General features: G+C 41.5%; 1 protein-coding gene across 4 annotated transcripts in view; it reads left to right on the top strand.

Annotated features, from left to right (window-relative positions):
* The window catches only part of GLI3 (GLI family zinc finger 3), a 203,718-nt gene that overhangs the window by 51,675 nt on the left and 127,852 nt on the right, over positions 1-24,191 (top strand). For 3 of the 4 annotated variants that reach the window (XM_048951158.1, XM_048951156.1, XM_048951157.1), the window contains one exon: positions 12,985-13,227. In XM_048951158.1, the coding sequence (XP_048807115.1) occupies positions 12,985-13,227 (243 nt within the window). Of the gene's footprint in view, positions 1-12,984; positions 13,228-24,191 lie in introns of those variants that run through there. The other variant, XM_048951159.1, reaches the window with a different exon arrangement.

Here is a 24,191-nt window from a genome sequence, read left to right as displayed (position 1 = left end):
GTACTTGTGCTGGTGAACCACAGAATGTGTCACTGGTGGGTTTGTGATGGGACAGTGCTGAATACAGATTGAAAAATATCTGAGATGGTAGATGTTCATTTTTTTTGTAAATCTGTCAGTGGTTTCCGGGCTGGTTTGGCCAGGTTCCCTGACTAATGGGGCAGGGGGATCCATGAACCCATGCATCGGGAAAGGAGAAAAGGGAAAATGGGCTTAAGAGAAATGCGGCAGGCGGCAGCGATCTGAGGAGCAAAGGGAATTTACTGAGTAAGATATTGGAATGCAAGATGACACAATATAATACAATACAGTTGGAATTGAGGGTAATAAATCAAATAAAATGAGAGAGGCTGTCCAAAAACCGAAGACCTTACTCTAATGCTGAAGGCAAGATGGCTGGGCAGCACTTATAGAAAGACAAACAGAAGGGGAAAAGGGGCTCCTTGTGACCTGCGAACAGTCTTTTCTTTCCCTCTGCATGGAAAACGGAAATGAAACAGTGAGCAGTCCTCTGGGATATGTAGTTCTTCTCTTCTGAGAACCAGGCATACCCGGCACTATCGACAAGCCACCAAACTCTGTTACTCCCAGCGCTGCATGGTGTTCTGATGTGGGATACCGATGATAAGAGTCGTAAAACCATGACAAAGTCAAAGTGGTGTGTTAAAAAACAAGTGTTTGTCCCAGTGAGAGGAAATCACTATGAATGAAGACTTAAAAATTGTATAATATATTAGATAAAAAGAAAGAAATGGAAGGCTTTATGTCCTCGGAGAGGTGAATTGCATTCCTGCTGCTTGCTTGATTCTGCAGTTGGTTGTAAAAATACACAGTGGTACTGAGCTTTGAAAAGTCCGTGAGCAAATGCAGGCCTCAGTTCAGCAGTTTCTAAAATTACATAGGCACCACTGATTTGTGCCTGTTAGGCTGTTGGTTTCAGGCTTTGGTTAATATCAGAAGTCGTGCATGCACTTTGATGTTAACACTCTTTAATGTCCAAGTTTACATCTTTGTTTCCATGATTTTTGAAGATAAGACCGGAAAGAGTGAAGCATGCAGTTCATTGCAGCTGGCAGCGGTAACCTTCGTGCTCTCAAAAAGGCTTTTAAATTTTCAGTTGCAACAAGCAGACCTGATGTGAGAAGGCTGTAGTCTGTTAATCTTCTTGCCATGAAAAAACTGCATATTCTAGTGGGAGTTTCTTCTTTGCAGTAACCTGTTTTGATGATACAACTGATACATTTAACAAGACTAATTGCATTTTATAGGATAGTCTCTGCAAGCTTTTCTGCCTTAAAACAAATGGCAGTGATACAGCTGATATGTCAGGACTATATTCATGTAATGTAAAGTGGTTAGGTTATAGGTTATCTTTACAAATATCTGCTTCATGGCTTAAAAAGGTGATTGTTGCTTTATAGAGGAGGGTGGAATTATTGATGATGGTGGCAAGATGGGCCTTCTATCTTGCACTGGGGAAGAAAAAAACATTTCTTCAAGTGTTTAGCATGTCTGGAGAACTCTGGTAGATGAAGTCCATTGCTATTACTCATTTTTTTCAGGAAGCTTAAGCCATCGTTAGGAACTCAAGGTAGTTTAGATGTGAAGGGACAGAAGCAGTGTGTCTCAGATGAGATTTCTCTGATAACGATGCAGGGGAGTTGGATAGCATAGGTATTATGAAATCAAAGTAAGAAAACTTGAAAGATTGATTTTTTTAATTTTTCTTCTGACTTTGTATTTTTTTCCTAGTTATAGAAAAAAATAGCTATTTTTTCATAGTTATTTTCCTTCTCTGTAGAGGAGCAGTTCTGTACCTGTGGACAAATTGCACTAATAGCAGACCACCACTTTACATCACAGAAGTGGGAGGCACACTGTGTTTTGCAGAATTGGAGCATTATAGGGTGATTTGTAGAGCAGCTTTGGGCTGACTCTTCAGCATATTCCACCTTCAGCTCTTCCTGGATCTTTTTGTACATAAATCAAACAGACCTTCAGTGTTTCCGTATTGTGATTATTTGCTATGTAGAAATAACTTTTTCTCTTACAAAATCTTGGTCATCGGTATTGTATCAGTTTGGTGAGTGAAGAAAACAAAGTTATGAGAAATTCAGTGGTTTATGGAAGATCAGGGAAAGGTCTGAAGAACAGAGGGATCTTCAAATCCAGGGCTGAATGTGATTTCTCCCACAAAAGTTTTACTTGTGCAAGAGCTTCAAGGTCTGGTCCCTCACGGTTGTTGGTGTTGGATCAGCCATGAGGCAAAATGTCTGTGGCCCATTCAGAAATAATGTAATAGTTAAAATTCTTAATCCTGCTTTATTTTTTTTATTTTTATTTTTTTTTAATAGGTTCTTTGCAATAAAATTAGGTAATTCTCTTTTGTTCTTGGAATACTTTAATGGTCAGAATGATTCCCTACTCATAGAAGTGATGATACTCCTGGGCAGGGAACTATGAGGATTTTTTGCTTATCTTTAAATACCCTAAGCAATTTAAGTTTTCAAGTGGTTCCTTTCTTCTCCAGCCTGTCTGCCTTAAAATTGTGCTTATTTAACTTCTGGGAGAGGAGGGAACAGTGTTTTTGTAGGAGTTAACGTTGCCTGAAAATCTAGGTGGCCAACCATAATAACGAAATGCTGATATCCCTTTTCGCCTGATTGAGTATGGATGATGCTACCAAAACACAATTAACAGGTGAAGAATTACTTTTAACCTGCCATAGCTGGTATGGTAGGAAAAGAGAGTGACACTTCATTCAAATTGTTCTGAAACTTTTTCAGGACGTATGAGAACTAATCTATTTTAGCTCTTTTTCTGATTTCAGGTGTCCATTGCATGATGATACACGGAAATATATAGTATTGTTGAAGATGGATATAAGTATTTAAATAGCTGAATGTAATTACATTGTTGAAAGCTTGCAGAAATATTTCAAGGCCTTTTAAAATCTGTTGTAGGACATGAAGGATAAAAAGACACAGGAACTAGTTACAAAAGTGAAATTGCGCAAGTGGTTTTGCTCATCCCTAGAATTCATCAGGAAACATTAACAATCGACTCATTTTCTACGCATAAAATGATCTCTGTCACGTTTTGCCCACTCAGTGTGCACCAGTGCTCAGGAGCCAGTCTGGCATTGCTTTGCAGCTGGTGCTAGTTTTTTTGGTGACCGGGATTTGAAGACCTTAACTCCATGAGGTAGCATGGCAGCATGCAGCCCTGAACATCTTCTGCAGTGGAGAAAACTGAAAGAATGGTATGAAGAGAAAGAGCTTGGCCTTTGGGAAGATTCAGCACCTTCAAAGTTTTAAGGAGGGGTTTCTGTTTGGAAAGGGGGGAGCTACATCCATGGTCCTCTGAACTTTCATATGTAATGCATCTTTCTGATAGACAAAGAGATTGTTTCAGGTTCTGGCTTTCTCAGAATAGCTCTTAAGAGAGAAACTGTTGATAAAAGGAGTGTAGGACAATTTCTGTGATATAGTAGCTCTGCAGTTTTTAATTAAAGGACTAATGTCTAGAATAACATTCTAAGCATCACGTCATTGAATCATAGAATCAAATCCTTTCGTTTAATAGGGCCTGAGACCTTTCTGAGGAGGTGTTTTTTCCTTCACTTTAAAACATCCTTAGCCGTAATTTTTGCATTTCTTGTGCAGCATTCTTCCCCTCCTGCACTATTTAAACTTGTGATGAGGGATGTGAAAAGCTCATTTCTGTGTCCAGGTGTCCAGTGTTCCTGTCTGTATGCTTGTGTGCTGACATCCATGTATCATCTGGAGTCTCATCTGAAATTAGCTAGATGTTATGGGAACAGTGGTACAGCTGGATTTGTGTGTGCATATGTATGCACGTAAATGTGTGTGTAAGTGTGCATGTGTAAATGTGCATGAGTATTCTTCTGCACACAAAATATTTTCAGATCTTGCTCTGAGACCTTGGTGAGATCACTGTTCTCAGCTGAGTTTGCAACTACTGGAAGTGAGGGCAGAGTAACCCATAACATATTTTTGAACAGCTGATACGCTTCAGAGTCCGGAAGTGCAGAGATGTTATGGAAACACTGACTCTTACTGCAACTGTGTAAAAGGACACAACAATAAATAAATTTTGTAATGAATAGGTGGCACCTGGCATTTAAACTGATGGGTTGCATGGCTTTGTGTTGTTACAACTTAGTGACGGGCTAATGACTGCATTTAGCAGTTTGAACCCACTGGAGGAAAAAAATTGGAAATTAACACCAGCTCTATTTGTGTACAAAACATTAATGGCAGCAACTTTTCTTATTCTGTTGAGGCCAAGGTGCATGGTCTGTGGGTTTTAAAGTTGGAGATGATGCACCTAAGAGGTTGTAACTCTTCTGCTTTTTTTTTTTTCCTTCTTTTTCTGGCTTCTAAGCATGGCCAATGCAGTTTTCATCAGGCTACAAATGCCCTTGTAAAACAGCTTTGAGGCCTGGTGTTGCTGCTGGCTTGGTAGAAAGTGACAGTGCCACAGAATATCCCTCAGTGTCTACGAGTGAAATGAGCCAGTTACCCTCAGATAGGCATAAACGCGCTATTAGATGGTTGAGAAATACATTTTTCCCCCTAAAGCCCTTCTGGGAATTTATTGTAGCGCCTTTGATGTAACTAATTAGCTGCTCAAAGTAAGCAGTGACTAACAATCTAATAACTGGCTAATGGAAGAAACTTCATAATGCTTTCAAATCAGGATTCTTTGGAGTGTCTTGCAAGAGGCTGAGGAGCTTTTCCCTGATGAGAAATGGTTGCCAATAGTCAGATCCTGATGTCAGCAGTCGTTTTTCCACTATATTTGAGACTCCTGGTTCTTTGAAGAGCCTGGATGTTGGAGAGAAGTGATAATCCCAGAGATATTCTGGAAGTGTTAAGCTTGATTTTAGCCATGATCAGCAGAATTGGAGTGAACGGTTTAATTTGGGGCTGTCACACAGTAACTTGCAGGCAAATTTTATACAGTGGAACACGTTATAGAAGGGGAAATGAAAAAGTCAAGTTGTTTTTGCAAGGGGTCTTTTTTTCTCTCATGCGAATTTCTCAGTTTTTAAAAAATCTGTTCTACCAAGAAGGGGAAATGCTTCCGTGTACGTTCCAGATCTGCAGATTTGAAAGCAGAAACGATACAGCCACTTGTTAATTTTGCCAATTAATTCTACCTTCAAATGTCTTCTTCATTAAGGCTTTCTTTTTTCTTGTCTACTGGAACTGCAGAGAGCACTACTGCTAGGAGTCCCTTCCTCATCAACCTAATGATAGCATTTTTACCTGTGTTAGTAAACATCTCCGAGGTGTTTCTGCTCACAGACCGCTCAACCCCCCACCACATAGGCCAGTTCCGATGCTGGATGTGGATCCCTCTTGCTCTACTTGCATGAGAAGCTTTCCTGAATCTGTAGGATTACGATGCAAGTAAAGCAAGCAGGATTTGGCCTTGTAGGCACCATGAAGGTAAGCTTCACCACCTGCTCAATACCTGGGTATGAGGTTTAGTGTTTCTTCCGCAGCAGCCAATGTCGTCACTCACACCTAAGCCAGAGCACTGGGGGCTGTGCTTGTGAGTGGTGTTAAGTATCACTGCAATAATCCACTGTCTGTAATGGGAGAAACACGTAGCACTGAACTTGGGGAGGGAGAAAATGGCTTTCAGCTGCTTTGATTTAAATTGTTTGTTATTTTAAAGCCCGTGTGGAAATAGACTAGGAGACAGTTTTCTTTTCGGAAATGCGGCTCTGATTTCTTTGGAGCATCACCCTGCAGGCTGCTGAGGACTGGTGCCTTCAGTAGCTCCACTGGAGCTTGCAACCCAGAAGCTTGAGGCTGGGACTCCCTGTTTCAGAGGTTCAGGCTTCTCATCCTGACAGCCTGGCTACTCACCTGAGCAGCTCTGGGCATATATTGCCAGGATACTGCAGGAACATGGTTTACAGCAAACAGCTGCACTTCTTGATCCAGGGTCATTGAAGTATTGAAGTCAGTGGGATGGCTCGAGTATCAGGTCAGTAACTTTGCTCACACCAGTTCCTCCTTTTTTTATTTTTTTTTAATTTTAATTTTTTTTTTTCCTTTATGTTCTGCAAAATACTTTGCGGAACAAAATATTGCCTTGGTCAGCACGATACAGGATCGGGGCAAGGCAGTTTAGCCCTGCCTTGTGTCCTTGTTTGCATTTTGAGAATGAGAGTCCTAGGGCTGGCAAGGAGGTCTCTGCAGAGCACTCTGCCTTTGTGTGTGGGTAGCTGGCTGTTCCTGAAGTAGGATTTTTCAGCTTAAAGAAGATTTTGGCATCTGCCTATAGGTCTGATGCTGGGGTTGTAGAAATAGACTCCCAGTTAAACCCACTAAGTATTTGCTTGTGTAAAATGAAGGAAGGTTTTATTTTATATAGTTGCATATTTATCTGCTTAACTTGAACACTTAACTGGAACCACTTTATTTGAGAGGACTTGGATGTCAACAAGCAGTGTAAATTCACCTGGACTATTAAGGAATTGGTCCAAGAGGTATCAAAGCTAACAGATATCTCTCCAATCCAGATGCCTGAAAAAAATTTACCTGTATTGTAAGGTGTTTCATGCCTTTAGCAGTTCTCTAGAAGTCTTGGGAGTTGTGTGCACAGCAGAAAAGACTGCGAGTCATGGCTCAGTAAAGCATCGCTGAGGTGGTGGTGAAGCAGCCTGAGTTCTGCACAGGCCTGCCTCTTGTCTTTTTCAGGTCAGTGGAAGCTCTGCTGCTGACCCAAAGGAGCGCAGGATCCGGTTCTCTTTCAAAAGTCATGAGAACTGCACTGATGTGCTGTGTTCTGGCTTCCTCCGGACTTTCAGAAAAGGAGTGTATTAAATTGTACTGTATCTAGACAGATCATTTGTGTGAAATAACAGGATGGGGTATTCTGGCAGTATTTTCAGCACTGAGTCCATAGGTAGTTGTACTTTGTCTTGCTGATAAAAAAGAAAAGATGAAAAGAACAGTTTTTTTGAAACAAACTAAAAATCAGGGAGAAGAGCTGTATATTTCTATTTCAAAGGTCACCAATCAGTTTCTGGAAAGTACTATACATATGGTAATGTAAAAATAACTAAGCTGGAAATCCATTACAAATGGGAATATAAATCTATACGTTTTCAGTGGTGAGCTCAGATAACATATGCTATTTATAAGCACAGAAGTCTTGTTCAAGGTATGCATAAGCATTGCAAAGAAATTAAGTATCGTACTGGTTATCTAACGCATTTTGTAGCCTCTCAGATGGTTGGACTCTTACAGCTGACTACAAGCATTGTGCTTTGTATCTGTGGTAGCCTTTCCAGAGTGTGTACTTCACGCACAGCTGTTCCAAATGCAGGAAAGCGACAAACTTGGGACCAGGAGTGTTCAACTTCAGCTCCTGTACCCGCCCAAAACAAGGCTTTGGTTATAACGCACACTGTTTTTAAAGGCAGGCAAAGTCCTGCTGATGCATTTTTTCCTGCTTTGCTGTTAAACTGACCAGAGAGTAGTGATCAATAGATGTATGCACGAAGCATCAGATACCCGTGTCTTGATGAGCCTGGCAGTTGCTCTGTTCCAAGGAAAAAAATGCCAGGTCGCAAAAACATAGACCTTAAAAGTGAGGGAAATTGCTTTCTTATTAGATACCTATTCTATTAAGAATCTAAGTAGTCAATCTTTTCTTTTTTTTTTACAGCCTTCCTCCCCCTCATTCTGGTTCACAACAAGCTAAAATGCTGCTTTTCTGGGAAAGAGTGATATTCTGACTTCAGTTTTGTAATTTAATGATGGAGAGTTTCCTTAGTAAACCAAATTTAGAGTACTAGAATGCTTATCTTATATCCAGACCTTGAACATAAAAGGCATTTTATACCAGCAATTGTTCATTTAATGAGCAATTGCAGAGTGCAGGACGGTTAAGGGATTGAGCTATATGCACCATTATTGCAAGAAGTATTCCGAAATACCAGAAATAGGACGTAAGCTCTGATCAGGGGGACTGTGAGCACAATTACCTTCTTTTCAAATCCTTCTGTGACACTGCGGGAGGAAAAAGGACTTTGAAACTTGAAAGGAAAGAGCTTGCTTTCAACCTCAAAAGCTAGGAGGAAAGGGCTCTGAAATTTGCTCAGTATTCCCAATTCACCATTAGCCTGTTTCTTCCTTTAGCCTCAAGGCATTCTCCGCTTTTTGAAAAGATGTTAAGAAATTCAGTCACAATAGAGAGCCTAGTTTTGAACATGTTTCACTCTGTCCATTGAGGTCTGGTCTTCAGCCTTTGTGTGGGGTGAATTGAGCTGAGCAGCAAGCTGGTTGGGGAGAGGTGAATGAGCAGTCTCTGTGCAGTCACAAATTCTGGCAAAGAAAAGATTACCCTCTCCTTTATTTTACAATATGCATTCCTGTACAATCCTGCTAGTGGCAATATGCGGAGCAGAGCTTGTGCTTAGGTCAATATGGAGCACTTGGTTTATAGCAACTCTTGTTAAGTTTGTCTTGTAATTGAAGCTGCTGTTGACCTTGCTAGGAGACCATTTGTAAAACCGTTTATTTAGCATAAACTGAAATAATAAACCCTCCTTCTCTTAGGCCGATTGTGATAGGGTGACATTAGTTTGATTTAATGATTAGCCGCCTGACCCCTCAGCTACAGAGAGCTGCTTGAATAGGGAGAGTTCACTAGGAAGCACACAGGAAGAATACTAATGAGCTTGTTAAATTTAGCATGGCACCAACCACTTTTAATTCCTCTAATGAGAGAAGCACTGCCTCTGAGAGAGAGGGAGGGAGATGAGGAGGGAGAAAAAGAGAGGGAGGAATGTCCACAGCCTGTAGCCAGAGAATTTTGGGCAAGAGAAGAGCTTGGAGAGCGTGTAAGCCAGGGTCTTTTGGACTGCGTTGTAAGTACGTTGTCTCTTCTCTCACCCAGGTGCAGCATGTTGGCAGCTCGCCTGCGTGACCATAATGTTGTTACCTATGAGTTGCGGGCAGAAATATGGAGAGGAAACTTAATGCATAGATGGATTTAGCTGAACTGCTGCGTCTCATCTGAACGGGGGTATCTCTGAAGTGCGGTGGGAGTGATTTTTAGCATCCTCTATCAACGGATTTCAACTTTTTTTTAGTTGCTGGCTCTAAAAGATTTAGGAGAAGAAGCTTTGACTTTGTGTCTTGATGCCTGTGGAACTGTGATAAAACAAGCAAACGAAAGTTAACGGCAGAAGAAAGTTCAGTGGATTCTTGTGTTTGATTTCTGTTTGCCTTGATTTTTAATTTGCTTTTAAATTAGCCAAACAACTAGAAGCGTGTTTGTTCAGGCATACTGTCCTGTGTGAGTTCTCTGAAAATGCTTGCTAGTTAGAATGAGGTGTGCCTAGTTGCTAAACACTTCTAATAAAAACCACTTCTGATCGGAGTAGCAGTGCATGGCAGAATTCTGAATGAATGCAATTGTTCTAGACTAGGTGCTGGTAACACGTGTCTCTGGCGCCCAGCTTGTTAAGGCAGAATGGGGCACACATGAAGAAAGAGAGTCTTAGGCAGATTGCTTTGGAGGCCTGATTACTCTTTTTTGTTCTTTTGCTTTTTTTGCCCTAAGTCTTCCTCTTAAACCTGCGGAAGACAGGGTGAACTGTGCTGAAGTCGGAGTACCACTGGTGGTAAACGGGCGGAGGTGGGGGAGAATCGGTCCCCTTGGCTGTAATTTATTTCTGCAAGTTTTAGTACATCAGATGTTTCTTTTGACCTTAAACCAAACCACTTTTAAAACTTGAGGAGAGCAGTAACAGTTGCCGTGCATTTGTCTGTAAGAAGACTTTGGCAGATGCTGCCGGAGCAGTGGGCTGTTTGCTTACGTTTTTGCTATAGAGCTCCACTTGTTGCCATGGTGGACAGCATGTTTCTGTCAATAATTTGGCCCGGCACAGCTTGTCTGCGCTCACTCTCAAACTTTATCAAGTAATTCAGCTGAAACAGAACAAGATTAGACCGCTTTTGCCTTTTGGCTCACTGAAGTGGCTTTACTGCTGTTGAGAGACTCGGCAGAGTGACTGCAGGAGAAGTTTCCCCCTCAGTGTGCAAGAGGCTCTTCTAAACCTCCCAGCTATTTGTATTGTGCAGTGCGGGTACTGTCAAGCCCCTCATCTGCCCCCTATCAAAAGAAACTGCGGTTGGAGTGGGTAGTAGATACTAAAATGCCAGTCTGTTGTGTGTTATTGCCGGAACGCCACCATGTTTGCTTTTTTTGTTTTTAGAAAAAGAAGTCTGGATGAAATTTTATACGGTAGGCAGTGTACAAAAGTGTTTGACTTCTAACAGCAAGCAGCATTAATGTAATGATGCGGGAAAGATGGTTGATACAGAGGAAAAAATACTGATTTTCTTTTGTTTCCTTCCCATTATTCCTTCCTAAAAAAAAAAAAAAAAAAAGGAAAGCTTTTTAAAGCAAAACACATTTTTCCTTGAGTTTCAAAGTTACTGAAAATAGGCTTTGAATTTCATTCCAGAATTTAAAAAAAAATGTTCCATACCAGTCCCCAGTGCCTTGATTGATGACACATGCATGTTTGGAGAAGAAAAGAATAAAACTGAAGCCTGTAGACAGGCATTGGGTTCTTGTATTCCAGGATGGCAGTTTTAACAAATATTATCTTTATATGGAAGAGTAAAAGAACTGAAATCCTCTCTGATCCTCAGATCGATTATACAGCCACACAAATCACTTCAAGCTCACTGGCTTCCATACCGTGGTAGTACAGGTTAGCTTGCTACGCTTAAGGGTCTGTCAAGATTTCAAATAGAGTATAATCCCCTATTTTCACAAGAGTTTACATCTCATCAGTGAAAGTTCACTCTAGGTTGAAATTTAACATAAAAGATTCCAGCTAGGGAGAAATGCGATGGAAAATATAACTTCGGTTAGGGTGATTTATTTTTTATTTTTTCAGTTATACAAGCTGTTTTCTGAAAAACTTCGTATAAGTTTTAAAGTTTTAGGTTTGCTTTTGCAGTTCTCTAAGTAAAAACAGCTTTGGTGTAAAAAGTGGAAACCTTAAACCGCGCTAATCTAGAGCAGGGACCAGTGCCTGTGCATATTAATAAAAAGTAGAAAAGGGCAAAGGGTTTAAACTCTACAGTGTTGTTGTCTGTTTCTATTAACTCTTTCTCCTCAGCCCCAATAGCGGAAGAGCTCTGTATGGAGAATTACTGCTGGCTGTTTAAAGAATTCAGTCCCTGGAAGATGCTGATAAGTCAGCAGCCCCTGCTTGCTGTAATACTTGGAGATAGAAAAATAATTAAGCACTCAATAGATTGCATTGTTGGGTTTCGTTGTTACGATTTTGGAGGAGAGGGGGCAGGGAAATGCCTGGAAAGCTCTGCATGAAAAGTAATGGTGTAGCTATTTGGGACATAACGCCCCAAATTAAACTCCGGGTATTTAATACACATGTAGCCTGTTTGTAACATAACATATGTGAGGGCAGAGTTACACGAGCGTCGAACTTGTGTGAGTAGTCGTGATCAATTGGTTGCTGATGCTTTTGCTGTTTGAATGAGTGCAGCAGGGCAAGTTGTAAGTAAAAATGTGGCCCTGACCTTAGCAATTCTGGCCCCTCACAGCTGAAGTGAAATCTTGACACTGTCATAAATGACTCTGTTTTGCCTGTGAGTTGTAGAATAAGTTTTCCTGAGCTGCTTTAATTTCCTAAGAGTACTTTCATTTCCTTTGCAGTTACCTTTTCTGCACCCAATATTTAGTCTTCTGGGGCTCCTCATATACTTTTGAACAACTTCTGAAACTGTCTGAATTTATTGGTACTTCTTCAAGTCATATTGGTATATGCCCACGTGTGCAAGGTGTTTTATTGAGCTGAGCAAGGCTGCAACTGGAGCATAGACATCTGCCAGAATCCAGCACACAATTATGCACTTGTTTCGGGAAGCGCCTCTGTATTTTAATAACACAATAGCAGAGCCCCTTGGTGTGGTTTTTGAAGGCTGCCTGTGATCTGCAGGAATTGCTGGGCTCATGCAGGAGCCCAGGCTTGGCTAAATGCCTGGCTGTACGGCAAGGCAAGCTGGTGGAGCAATCATCAGAAGGCCTTTTGGCCCCTCCACAGCAGGCAAACGGGGTGCAGAGAGGGACACTGGCAATGAATGGGTGAAGAGCCCCGGCCTGGCAGATGTGGCAGGGGGAAAAGCGTGCAGAAGCATTTGCCTTCTCTATGCTGAAGTGCTCACAAGCAGTGTGGGCATAGGGTTTTTTCCAAACTGGTCCTTGGGTTCCACTCTCCTCACTCTCTTTTGTTTTTCCTCTTGTTTGTTGAGAATTCAAGTGCTTGGACATGGGAGGAAGGGAAGGGGGGGTGATCACCCCACGTGTACCTGTGGCAGCACTGCTGGAGCAGTTGTCCCCACTCCGCCTGTCTTGTGCTGCCGTGCCATCTCTTGTGCAGATTTACCTATTTCAGCATCACCCACCTTGTTTTCCTACTAATGGCCTTTCTTTAAGGCTCCAGCCTTCCACATAAGCAAGGTTCTGAGGGACTGGAGCAGCACTGCAGAGCAGAAGTGGGTGGCGAGGTTTGATTTAGGCCTGGCTAGCAGGCTTCATCTTCTGCTGTTTGTGACAAATTGTTTTCTTCCTCCTCGTCAGGCAGCCAAAACTTCCTTGTCCCAGAGGCAAGAAAACAGCGAGTCTCTGTCTGTTCCTGCAGGATTGATAGCCTTGCTGGTAAATGCATCAGGGCATGGGTGACGATGATCTACTGACCGAGAGCTGCTGGCTAGCGTGCTCAGCCCGCACCCCACAGCATCCTCATAGCTGCACGCCAGCTGTCACCAACCTGCACCAGCAGCAGGGAAAACTTCTTGTTTTATTTGCTAAAAATGGACTAAAAGTCTCTCTCTCTCTCTCTCTCTCTGTCTTTCTGTTCTCTCTCTCCCTTCTTTGGTATTTTTTTTCCAGAGGATGAAAGTCCTGGACAGACCTATCACAGAGAGAGAAGGAACGCAATCACAATGCAGCCACAAGGTGGGCAAGGCCTCAGCAAGATCAGTGAGGAGCCTTCAACATCTAGCGAGGAAAGGGCCTCGTTAATAAAGAAAGAGATCCATGGATCTATATCGCACCTTCCTGAACCTTCTGTACCTTATCGTGGGACATTGTTTACTATGGACCCCAGAAATGGTTACATGGATCCTCATTACCGTGAGTATTTATTACAAGTTTGTTTCGGGGAGGGAAGTTGGAAGGCTGTTCGGGCTGTCAAGGTTAACGTCATTCTGTTTGTCACCTTGCATCATCTTGGGGAGAATTGCTTTCTCTGCGTGTGAGTTGAGATAAATGTGATTTTTTTTTTTTTTCTGTCTCAAATTAAAAGCTGGGAAGCATGGCAACTCAAAATTAGCACAGGCCTCTGCAAAGCAACTTCCACAGGATGTATCATCTGTTGCTAATCCTCCTCAATCATCCAGCTCTGCATTTGCTCCACCCCCGTCGTACACAAAGAAAAAACCTCATTAAAGAAAGCAGGGGAGGAAAATGAAACAGGCCTTAAAATCTTTTTAATAAATAATCTTTTTCAATAATGTGAATCTTTTTTTTTTTTCAATAATTTGGGGAGGGATTGGGAAGTTTAATGCTGCTGGTTTTGTTTATTAATTAATTTATTTTTACTGTTCTTTGTTTTGTTGTTTTTAGAGATTCAGTTGCTTGTGAACATGGGGGCTGATGGGGTGGTTTTATCATTTTCTTTCCTGGTCCCCCTAAGATGTATGGGGTAAAAAAGGCAAACGGTTTCAACTTCTGAATTCCTGCTCAGACGTTAATAAAAAAGTAAGAAATTAACTGACACTTGAACACAGATGTGGAGTGGATTTCTCCACAGGCAAAATATGAAGGAGTTAAGCAATTTTTTTTCATCTGCTTCTAGTTTAAAAAAAAAAAAAAAAAAAAAAGGAAAAATCATTTAGTTGTGTAGTAATGAAGTACATCTTGAGGTGTAAGGGCTTGTGCCTTTTGATTATAGATTTATCACCTAGTCAGGATACACATTTGCCATTTAACCTTCCAGTCTCCAGTTCCAGATGATGGGCTTAAGACCCACAGAGAGGGGCCAGTCTGTGTTGGCTTTTTTTTCCTCCACATAATTCAGAAATTTCAGTGTTTTAAGGCAAAAGGTCATTAGCCAGGCAACTGATTAGTGAGGACAGCTGATTAGTGCATGTTTTTTTGCTAAAGAAAGTGCCAGGGATAAAAGCTAATTTTATCCCTTCATTAGTTGGGCTAGCAGCAAAGGGGAATGTTCACTCATCAGGGTGCAGATCAAAGTACGTCTCACACAACCTTAAGTCTCACCAACCTCCTTAAAAAAAAAAAAAAAAGGAGTGTGATTGTTAATAAGGATGAAGGGAAAATGAATAAAATGAATACTTTTTTCTTTATATTCTACAACAGCACTTAGGGAAAAGTTTGCAGTGAAGCTTTTCAGCTCTTCTCCAACATACACAGTCAGTTCAGGGACACTCTCCTCCTCTCTAGCTCTTCACAGCCTTGTTCAAATCCTGGAAGGGAGTTTTTCATCATTTTGCCTGGAAAGGTATGCAGCAGCACGCTAGTGGCAGAATTGTCTGCCAGAGAAGTGTGAATGTGCAGAGCAAAGTACTGATGGCAAGGAGCAGCACACAAATACAAGCTGTTGGAGACACCAACTGTAGCTTACCATTTTGAGTATTTGTTAATGCAAACCCCAAATCTCCCTTGGGAAAAGAAAATCCTATTGGGGAAGCAAATAGCTTCTGTGTGCCTACAGTATAGCTGGGGAGAGATAAAATGTGCAACTGCTACCCCCAACCAACCAAAAAACAAACATTATGCTAAATTTAGTGATTGCCATTTTGGCCATCTGACCAGCTGCCAACTCAGTCCTTAAATCTGGATCAAAGCGTTACTGATACTGCTAAAGATTCAGACTGAGGAAAAAGAGCCATCCAGTCTGAATGAGCCTGGCTGGTTTGGATTTTGTTCATTTTGCTTTCTTTTATTAAATTTACCTCTTCTGACTAAGGTTCCCACGATTTAGTGTAGATAAAATGTCTATATTGTGACCAATAACTCTAGCCAGTTAGGATGTGTCAGCTGCTAGAGAAGCACTGATGTCGGAAGCTGTGTTGAACAGCATAATTTTAACCCAGCCTATAACTACAGAGAAACAAGAGATGAGTTAGTTTTAAATGAGCAGCAAGATCGTAAAGCAGGAGTCTAAGCCAGAAAATATCAGATGGGCAGACCTACTTCTCTGCTGCTGTAGTGAACTGCAGAGTTTTACCCACAGATCTGTAAAGTACCTCAAGATATTAATGTCATATAAATAGCCATCACGCTTTTATTTACCTTTAGTAGATGTGATACAGAAGGACAGCTAAAGAAACGATTTTCTGGTCAGATTTTTAGGGGATCAGGCAGGCTTACTGCAGTTTTCATAGCAATTGTATCATTTATATATGTAAGACACGCTTTCATCCAAGTGCTAACAGTATTTAAGCTGACATTTATAGTGGTCCATATGAACAAGATCGAATAAGGTAGTGACATCCCAGTCACCCAACAGGTGAGGAACCAGCAAGTCTATTGTTCTCTTCCTTAGTTTCTTGCTAGTTTTGCTGGGCATAAGGATAGAAAATACTGTTTTAATTCAACATTGTCGGGTATGTAAACGCTCACAGTAATTCCTTAGTTTCCCTGTGGTTGGAAAATACAGACTTTTCAAGATGGCTAATTTGTGCTTCTATATTTACCCACTTTGTATTTAAAAGTGTGGGCAGGCTTCCTGTAACGCAGGAAGAGGGAAAATAATTTTTTTTTTTTTGAAGGAGGACATCTGTCTATTTTTATGGCAAGAAAAGAAAAAGAGAATTTAAGTCACTTGTGTGTGGAACGCATGTCTGCTCCAGGAGCTGCAGTTATTAGAAACAACTTGAATGCCTTGCCGTTCTACATGTAAATATGTGTGTCTCTGTGTATGTGCACTGCAGGATTTTTTGTTCTTATAATTTTTCTCCTAATTAAAACGAGTGATGCTGTAAATGTTGGGAATAATAGTTACCATATACGTGGAATAAGTACCTCATTGAAGGGGAGTTTGCTCTCCTACAGAGCACGGGGAGGGAGTATTGTTGTGTTTCAAGTGGACCAGCTTTTCAAACAGCTGGGAAGAAACATGCCATAGAGCCAGTGGCCCTTCTGCACCACCAAAGAACTCCTCAGCCATTTAGCAACCACGAATGAGAGAATGGCCTTGTTCTCAGTCCAGAGACCTCCGTCTTCCCAGAGAGAAAAACACATCCGGACCTAAAACAGGTTCAGACTTTGGACATTTTTGCAGTCGTGATTTTCTCAAGCATCACTTAAACGCTAGTCACAAAATGTGTTTTTAAACTTCTTTCTTTTCAAAAGCTTAGGCAGGAGATGACACAAATGCTGATGTTTCCCTTCATATGTTGCACCTTTCCTTCACAGAGGAGAGAAGATTTACTGAGCTCCAGCACGGATTTTTGCAGTGTTTCTTAGGTAGATTTAAAGAATAGTGTTTCTCAAACACTGATTATGGTTTGAGCCCCTTGTTAATGTAAATTCTGTCTCCAGAGGTGGGGCTGAGGCAGGGATAGCAACTTCCTTTTGTTATTCTCTCCACAATTTTAATTCCCACGCAGATTTATGGCAGTGTTAAGACTGCCTGTCTCACAATTCATCCCTCATGGAAAAAATGAATCATTCCTGATGTAAACACTTTGATTTAAAACATACTGCTGGTATCCTTCCCTGCGTTTCACAGCTCATCTGAAAGAATTGTTAGTTCCTAATTAGTAAAGCCTGAAGAATTATCTTAAGTAAAAAGCAGTGACAGTTCAGTTGGCTCTGAGCTGAAAGTCTGTATATACAAAAATGGCCCTGGCAGGAATCTTTCTGGTACATACTTCATCTCAGAGGTTACGCTGAGCATAGCTTGAAAGCAGGAACTTGCCCTGCACCTTTTTTTTTTTTTTTTTTTTCTTAACAGGGATTTATTCCAGTTTAGAAGCTTCTGTATCTGCCTGGGGAAGTGGGAACTGCTTATTGCTTATTTCGTGGGATTAACCCTCCGAAGGTATTGATTGCCCTCAGTTCCCACCGACTGTGTCTGGACTTGCACCTCGAACCGATCGGGCCCCTCATAGAGGCCCCAGTTAGATTACACAGTGTTAACAGCATCATCTCAAAATCAATTTGCAACATGACCGAAAGACCAAAGCAAGGAAAATACAGCCCAGTTCACTAGGTGCACTTGTTCATTTACTGTTTTAATTTCTATTGACAAGAATTCCCATTCCTTAATCTCCCCGCAGAAAAGGAGGAAGAATAAAAAGGGAAATTAGATTCTGCTTCTGCAAATGGTAACTGGAAACGCTGCTTTAAAATGCAGTAACAAAGCAGTGACTTCTTATGGCAGTGTAGCTTGAACTCCGATGACCAGCTACATGTAGCACGTTGAATGATGAGATCAGTCCAAGTGGCCTCCAGCTGATGGGCTCATGGAAGGGATTCCCATCTGCTTTGTAGAGGGGAGAGTCTGCGACTTCTGCTATCCTATCTCTGGGATTTTGGGGCTCCAGATGGAGAACCTGAGAGCCTTTAGGTTAGTCTCATGACATGCACTTTGCTGAACACACATCTAGCTTCCCAGCATCATGAGTTCGTGGGGGCCAGGGTTGACTCCTTACAGAGTGCTTCTCCCCCAGCCCTGCTGGAGAGAGGGAGGTGAGTGTCACTGAGGAATCCTGGCAGAGATTTAGGGCAAAAGTCTTTAAAGACATTTAGGTGCTCTTCAATTTCAAAGCGAGTTTGGCCTCTTAAATACCTTTAAGAGTCTGGGTCCTACTTCTTCAACCCTTTCTGCTGCAGTTTGCAGAGGAGGGGTGTAAGCGCTTTACTAACAAAACTGTCCTCCGACAGTGATTTATGGAGTGGATTGTAGGTGTTGTTAAGCAGGGGTAAAAAGTAAAAAAAAAAAAAAGTCAAAATTTAAAGCATCTCATAAAACTCATAGGAAAAAAGCCACTAATTCAAAAGTGAATGTCAGGCTGAGCAGCTGAAAGTTTCAGCTTAAAGAAAAAAATCGGTATGTTTGCAAAATGTTTTTTTGGAAAAAAAAAAAAAAGATCTAAAATTTAATAGTGCATTTTAGCAGCTTCCAACAAAAAAACTGTTATTGCTCTCAAAACCAAGTGTAGGGTCAGAGGCACCTTCAGTCTGAAATTTTGGAAGGAGCAGCAGATCTCTTGAGATTAACAGCTGCATATAAATGCAGAGCTGTTGTACAAGATGCTTCCCTAACCTCTCTGGCCATGATTGGGAAATTCTGCTCCCTGCCTGTATTTCCAGAGCCCTTCTGTGGAAGAAGCAGGAGCTCTTTAGAATCCTGGCAGAGCTACCCCTGCTTGCTCCTGTCATTTGGAAGTAGCAATTGCACTGTGAGATTTGCAGCTAGAAGCGGCACATAAAAACGTCCTTTTTTCTACCTGATTTTCTCTCTCCTCAGCGTGAGACTGCAGAAATGCCAGTTTCTGAAAGGCCTTGTAAACGTAATGTAGTTGAGAAATTGGAAGATGATTTTTTTTTTCTGGCTTTTTCGATTTGCTTTAATTTCAAGTTTAGATTAGTATTCAAGGATATGCATTTGCCATTTTTTCCTTGTCATTACAGTTAGTATCAATTTTGACTGGAAGCTACAAGGGATGATCTATACAAAAGTGATCCTGTTTGGGCAAAGGGTGGTATAAGGTATTTCTGTGATCCCTTACTCTAAGTCTGTTGGACTTGATTTTTAAAATGTCCTTAGATTCAGCCTTTGGGGAAAAAAAAAAAGTCATTCTTCTATGGCAACCTAAGAGAATTTACCTGCTGGGTTCTACTATAGTGGAGCAGATTGGTTCTCTTAGTCTCTTCTACTGGGTTATTTAAGTGCCTGTAAGATGAAGGTTTTTTTTTCTAACAACAAATGCAAAAATACTTATTTCTTCCACGGATTTGATTTTGTTTGTCACGTAAAGCATTTTTGATGCCTTAAAGTTTGTATTTGTTACATACTGTCTTCATGCAAAGAGACAAAGTACATTGCTCAGAGCTGTAGGGTCACAGCTAGAAACTCTGAAAAACAGCCAAGAAATAACGTAATCCATCTCTTTAGCCTCAAGGCGGATCAGCTATCCCTAAATCAGGAGAGAATGAAAAGCTTCTTAAAAGTTGCTGTGTCCCTTGATAAGTGGGCGTTCCTTTCTTTAAGAGCCTTGTCACAGGGTCTGTAATGGGCTGGGACTGATCCAATTTCCCTATGTGATATCCTCTATGTATCAGTAACTAAACAGTGAGGGAAAAAAAAACAAACACGAAGAACATCTCTAGAAGCCCAGAAACTGAGCTGAAAAAAAATGTGGTAGTTTCTGTTGCAGTCACCTACTACAAGTTTCCTCTGCAGAGATTCACTAGTGTGAGGGAGTTGTGGGATTCGCCCTCATTCAGTTCTCTGAAGAAAAAACAAAAACCAGGGCCTGACACGCAACTGTTGTGCTCATTTCTGTCGTGGCAACAGGCAAGATCATGAGTTTTCTCTTTTTCTTGGTTAGCAGTGATGTTCTTTGTGTTTTTGTTAAGGATGAGTAATGCCAGGGATTAGCCAAGTATGTTGGGTATGTAGAAAACTAATGGTCAAAGGAAGATAAGCATCATCTTTTGCAAGACTTGGAGCATCCTTAATACCTGAGGTTCCTGTCTGTCAGTCACCTTGTTCTGAGGTACTTCTCTCTGCAAGAATTTCTTGGCCAAGGACACATGATTTGAAGGAGTAGCCTTTTGGACTTGACTGCTTAGTGCCTTAAAAAACTTTAGCCAGAACTCAACCTCGTGCAGCTTTTGGTGTCAGATTGCCTTGCCTTCATGGTAAGGAGCTTTATGTCTGCGACAAGTCAAGCCCTTGTAGCAAAGCAAGGAAATGCTTCAGCCAGGTGATGAAGGTGATGAACCTTGTGATGAAGGCTGCTGGCACTATGTATGATGGCACTATGTATTTGTGTTTAGGCAGCTGAATACTCGTAAGTGTTGTTACTGGGTGCTTCAATCACTGTGTCCAAATGTAGAAAATAAACGTTTCAGTTAGTTCTCTTTTATCCCCACCTCTGTTCCCATCTCCCAGTTCTTGTGAAGAAATCAGTGTCAGCAGTTACACTGTGAGATAGTTACGATCTGCAGGGTACTCCTCTGTTATGGTTTCCTTGTGTTAGTGTCATTATTCCTTGTGATGGTGCAATCAGGTTCTGTACCTCCTTCCATGCTGCTGCCTTTGGGTTTGGGGAAGAGCCCAAGTGTGTGGCTGTGTCCCAGGAGTTGCCCTGTGATGAGTATTGGAGCACCATAGGCCTGCTCTTTCCACAGCACCAGCTTGACCAGGGAGATTTTAAAGGACTGTGTGGTGCCTGTTGATGCGGTGCAACTTCAAGAAATCTCTTAGCACCAACCTGTTGGAGGCCAGGACTGAGCACACCTTTTCAAGACAGTTTAAATGCTCTATTCTTGAGCAATTTTCAGGAATGCTGCAGCAGTACAGATTTATTCCTATTGATTGAGTTCAGTAATTAGGAAAGACTCTTAGCCATATCCTCTGCTTCCTTTTATTTGCACCTAGCAACCCAATTAGCTTCCTCTTAGTCTGACTCTTGTGTAGTTTGCAATTTACTTTTTGGCTTCCTGTTAAAACAGTGCTCAAATTACTAGCAACTGGGGCTCTTGAGTGTGTTCACATCTGAGCTCGGAGCTCATTTCAGGAACACTTTCCCTTTCAATCAGAATTATACTGGTTCGTAGAATCATCATAGAATCATATAGTGGCTTGGGTTGGAAGGAACCTCAAGGATCATCAAGTTCCAACACCCCTGTTGCAGGCATGGCCATCAACATCCTGGTTATCTTTTTTCATTTGTGATGGTATAACTTACAGCCAAGGCATCAATCGGCAGTGTGGGAAACCAGTTCTGCACTAAGTGCTGGTGTATTTGTAGCTGCATTTTAAAATACAGCTGCTGTAATGAGGTGTGGTTGTCAGCATATATGATGGTGGTATTGTTTGCAGCAGCAGAAGAAAACTGTACTGGCATGGAAGTGTTTGTGTATGTACAGGTTTGTACACCATCTTCATACTTCCTTTTAAAAATGAGTAGTTGTTTCATAAATAAAACAGAAGAGTGTCTTCCAGAATTTGTCTTCCTGATTTGTTGGAGTTCAACACAGCTCCCCAGATAATGGAATTGCTTTCAAATTTAAATTATGCATGTTTCCTGTTTCACACTGAATAAGGTAGAACAGAGAGTCCCCCACTGTTCGTTCTGTTTTCCCTTTCACATTTCAGTGCTGTCCTGAGCCATCATTTTTTCCCAAACAGCCAAACAGCGCTGATCCAGAACCTGATGAATTCAATGAATCAACAGCTGCTGGCTTCAATGAACTTTGTAATAATCCCCAGTTGTCTTATATTCTGCCCTTTCATTTTACCTGTTCCTCATGCTAGTTGTAATTTAAAATCCTAATTCCCAAGGATCTGTGTACCATTTCTGAAATGAAGAGCTGGACATTGTTGTTCGTCTATCTACAGTCCCCTGTTGAAGTAACTTATGGTAACAAGCTAAAAGTAATGGCGAATGACATACTTTGAAATAAACGGCTGATTATGGTAACAGCTGAGTGTAACACCATACTAAGTGTTGAAGCAAATAACTAATGAGGTAGATGTGTTGAAATAAATTGCATTCCAGTGTGTTGCACTCTTCGGTGTAGAAGGGTGCTGCTTTTGATTTGTTTGCTTTTTTCACCAACCTGTCTGCGGATACAACTGTTGAAAGCCTCTGGCTTTGATGTTGACTTTTGGTAGAGTTTGTTGTTGAAGTGAAATCAGGTTATTTTGTATGAATTGCTTTTTTGGATAGAGGCCTGTGTTATGTGTAAACAGCGGCTGCTTGCTTTACCAGGATGGACCAGCATGGTACAGTGATAGCAGGCTGTTGGCTCCTTTGCCATGTTTCTTACTGGGTGATACTTGGATTGGCATCAGCACCATTTGCACAAATGAGTTAGAGTGCTTCTAACTTCTAAATTGGTGCCAGAATTTAAAAACATTTGTTGCTGATATAGTAGGAGTGGATTTTCTTTTTATTTTCACTGGAAGAGGGAGAGAGGAATACAGATTGAATCACTGGCTTAATCACTGAGCAGCCCAGTGCTTGGAATGTTTGACTTAGGGAAAAGCTGATGTATGACCTGCTCATAAATGCTTCTGATTTGCTTGAGACTGGCAGTGACTGTGGCCTGTGCTTATTTTTACTCTAACAGATTTTCAGTTTTTCTTTATTTGTCAACTTGAGTACAGAAAATTTAAATATGCCTATTGGGAAATAAAGCCAACTGGAGGAAGGTCCCACTGAATAAAGACTAAAGACCTAATCTGGATTTGTCTGCTCCCATGGAAAAAATAGCAAAGGCTGAATGAAACCCAAAATGTTGGATTGTGGAAGTGTTTCTCAGTTCATGTGGGAAAAATGGCACATCTCTTAAAAGAAGATACTTACTTTGTATGTAAATCACGGGTAGTAACACAGGTCCTCCATTTAATAGTACCTTCTGTCCTCCAGTACGTTGTAAGATTAAGTCAGACAGGTTGAAGATGTTCTGCTGTAGTGGTACTTCCCACAGAAGCTACTGTTCTGTGTGTATATTGCTATAAAAGGGAGGTCTGTAGAGGGAGGTTGAAGCATCCCATGCCTCTGTATCCAGGCCAGCCTCTAGCTCTGCGATTTGCTCATAAGCAGCCTGTGTGACTGTTGTGCCAATGCATAAGGCTGTCCTGGGCATGCAGGGTCCTGCTGGACCAGGAAGGTGAGGTACAAGTGCTGCTGAGGCTGTGCTTGAAGGCTGCAAAATGCAAAGTTGCTGTGTTACTTAAAGGCAGCCATCAGACTGCTACCTTACAGGATGATGTAGATATGGGTACTGCTTGTTAGGGTTAAACAAGGTGCTGACACCATTCCCCGAAGAGCTGACTGTTGGGTAATGACCACTGTATTTCCTTACAGAGGCTGGTGCTAGCCTGACACTGCTCTGTGGTTCTGAAGCACAACACCCTGTAGTGGGAGTGTGGGGTAGGAGGAAAGAGTCTCCAAATGGATGATAAAAAGTCTTGAACTTTACTTACAGCATGTAAGTAAATGTGCAGCACAGCATGTCTCTAGGCCAAGTTAATTTGGCAATGTACACAATAGGTCTTGGCTCCAGAAAAATGAGAAAATGCTGTGGTCCACTCTCTGGTTTCCACATAATGCCTTTTGAAAATAAACATTTAGACCCTACATATTTGCTCCTTGTTTGCTGCAAACTTTGCTGATCTGCATGTTATAAGAAAAAACATCGAGCTCAGTATTTTGATACAGTCTTTCTGTTCGCGTGGTTGGTTGAATTCCTCCATCTGTGGTTTCCCATCAGGCTTCAAAAGCAAAAGGTGCTTTCTCTTTCATGCTTCCATCATTCTGCATAATACTTCATGAGCCTCACCTGACTACAACTAATGGCACTCTTTTATGTTGTCAGTGCAGGGAACTGGGAGGAGCTGCTGGCAGTGTCCTGTTCAGCCTAGTTATACTTGGCTTCTTGTTCTTCTGACAGTGCTGTGCACACAGAAGAAGAAAAAGACTTCAAAACCGGTTTAGAACCGATTGAGTACAAGAGTGGGAAATGAGGGGTGGGAGCTTTAGCAAGATCTTCCTTTGCCCAGCCTTTTCAGGACCCTGGTGACTTATGAATTATGGCTTGTAGCTATCAGGTAAAACCTTCTGACAACTCTGTGCGTGTCTTCTAGTCTCTATAGCTCTGGTAAGATGCCTCGTGAAATTGTCTGCCACCAGGAAGGCATGCTTGCCTTTGTGTCAGTCTGCAGACTGAAACACTGACCTGTGGCATTCTTGTTAACATCATCTCCTGTGTATGAGCTGAGTGAGTGCTTTGTGTACACATACCTCTCAGGTAGCAGAGCTGTTCTTTGACTTGGACTGGCCAGCTCTGTACTTTCATCTACAGTGAAATGAACATTGCTACGGTGT

Source organism: Lagopus muta, chromosome 7 (genome assembly GCF_023343835.1).
Source record: "Lagopus muta isolate bLagMut1 chromosome 7, bLagMut1 primary, whole genome shotgun sequence".
Lineage (NCBI taxonomy): Eukaryota > Metazoa > Chordata > Aves > Galliformes > Phasianidae > Lagopus > Lagopus muta.
The sequence above is the reverse complement of the archived record's forward strand: the minus strand, read 5'-3'. Positions and strand labels throughout refer to the sequence as shown.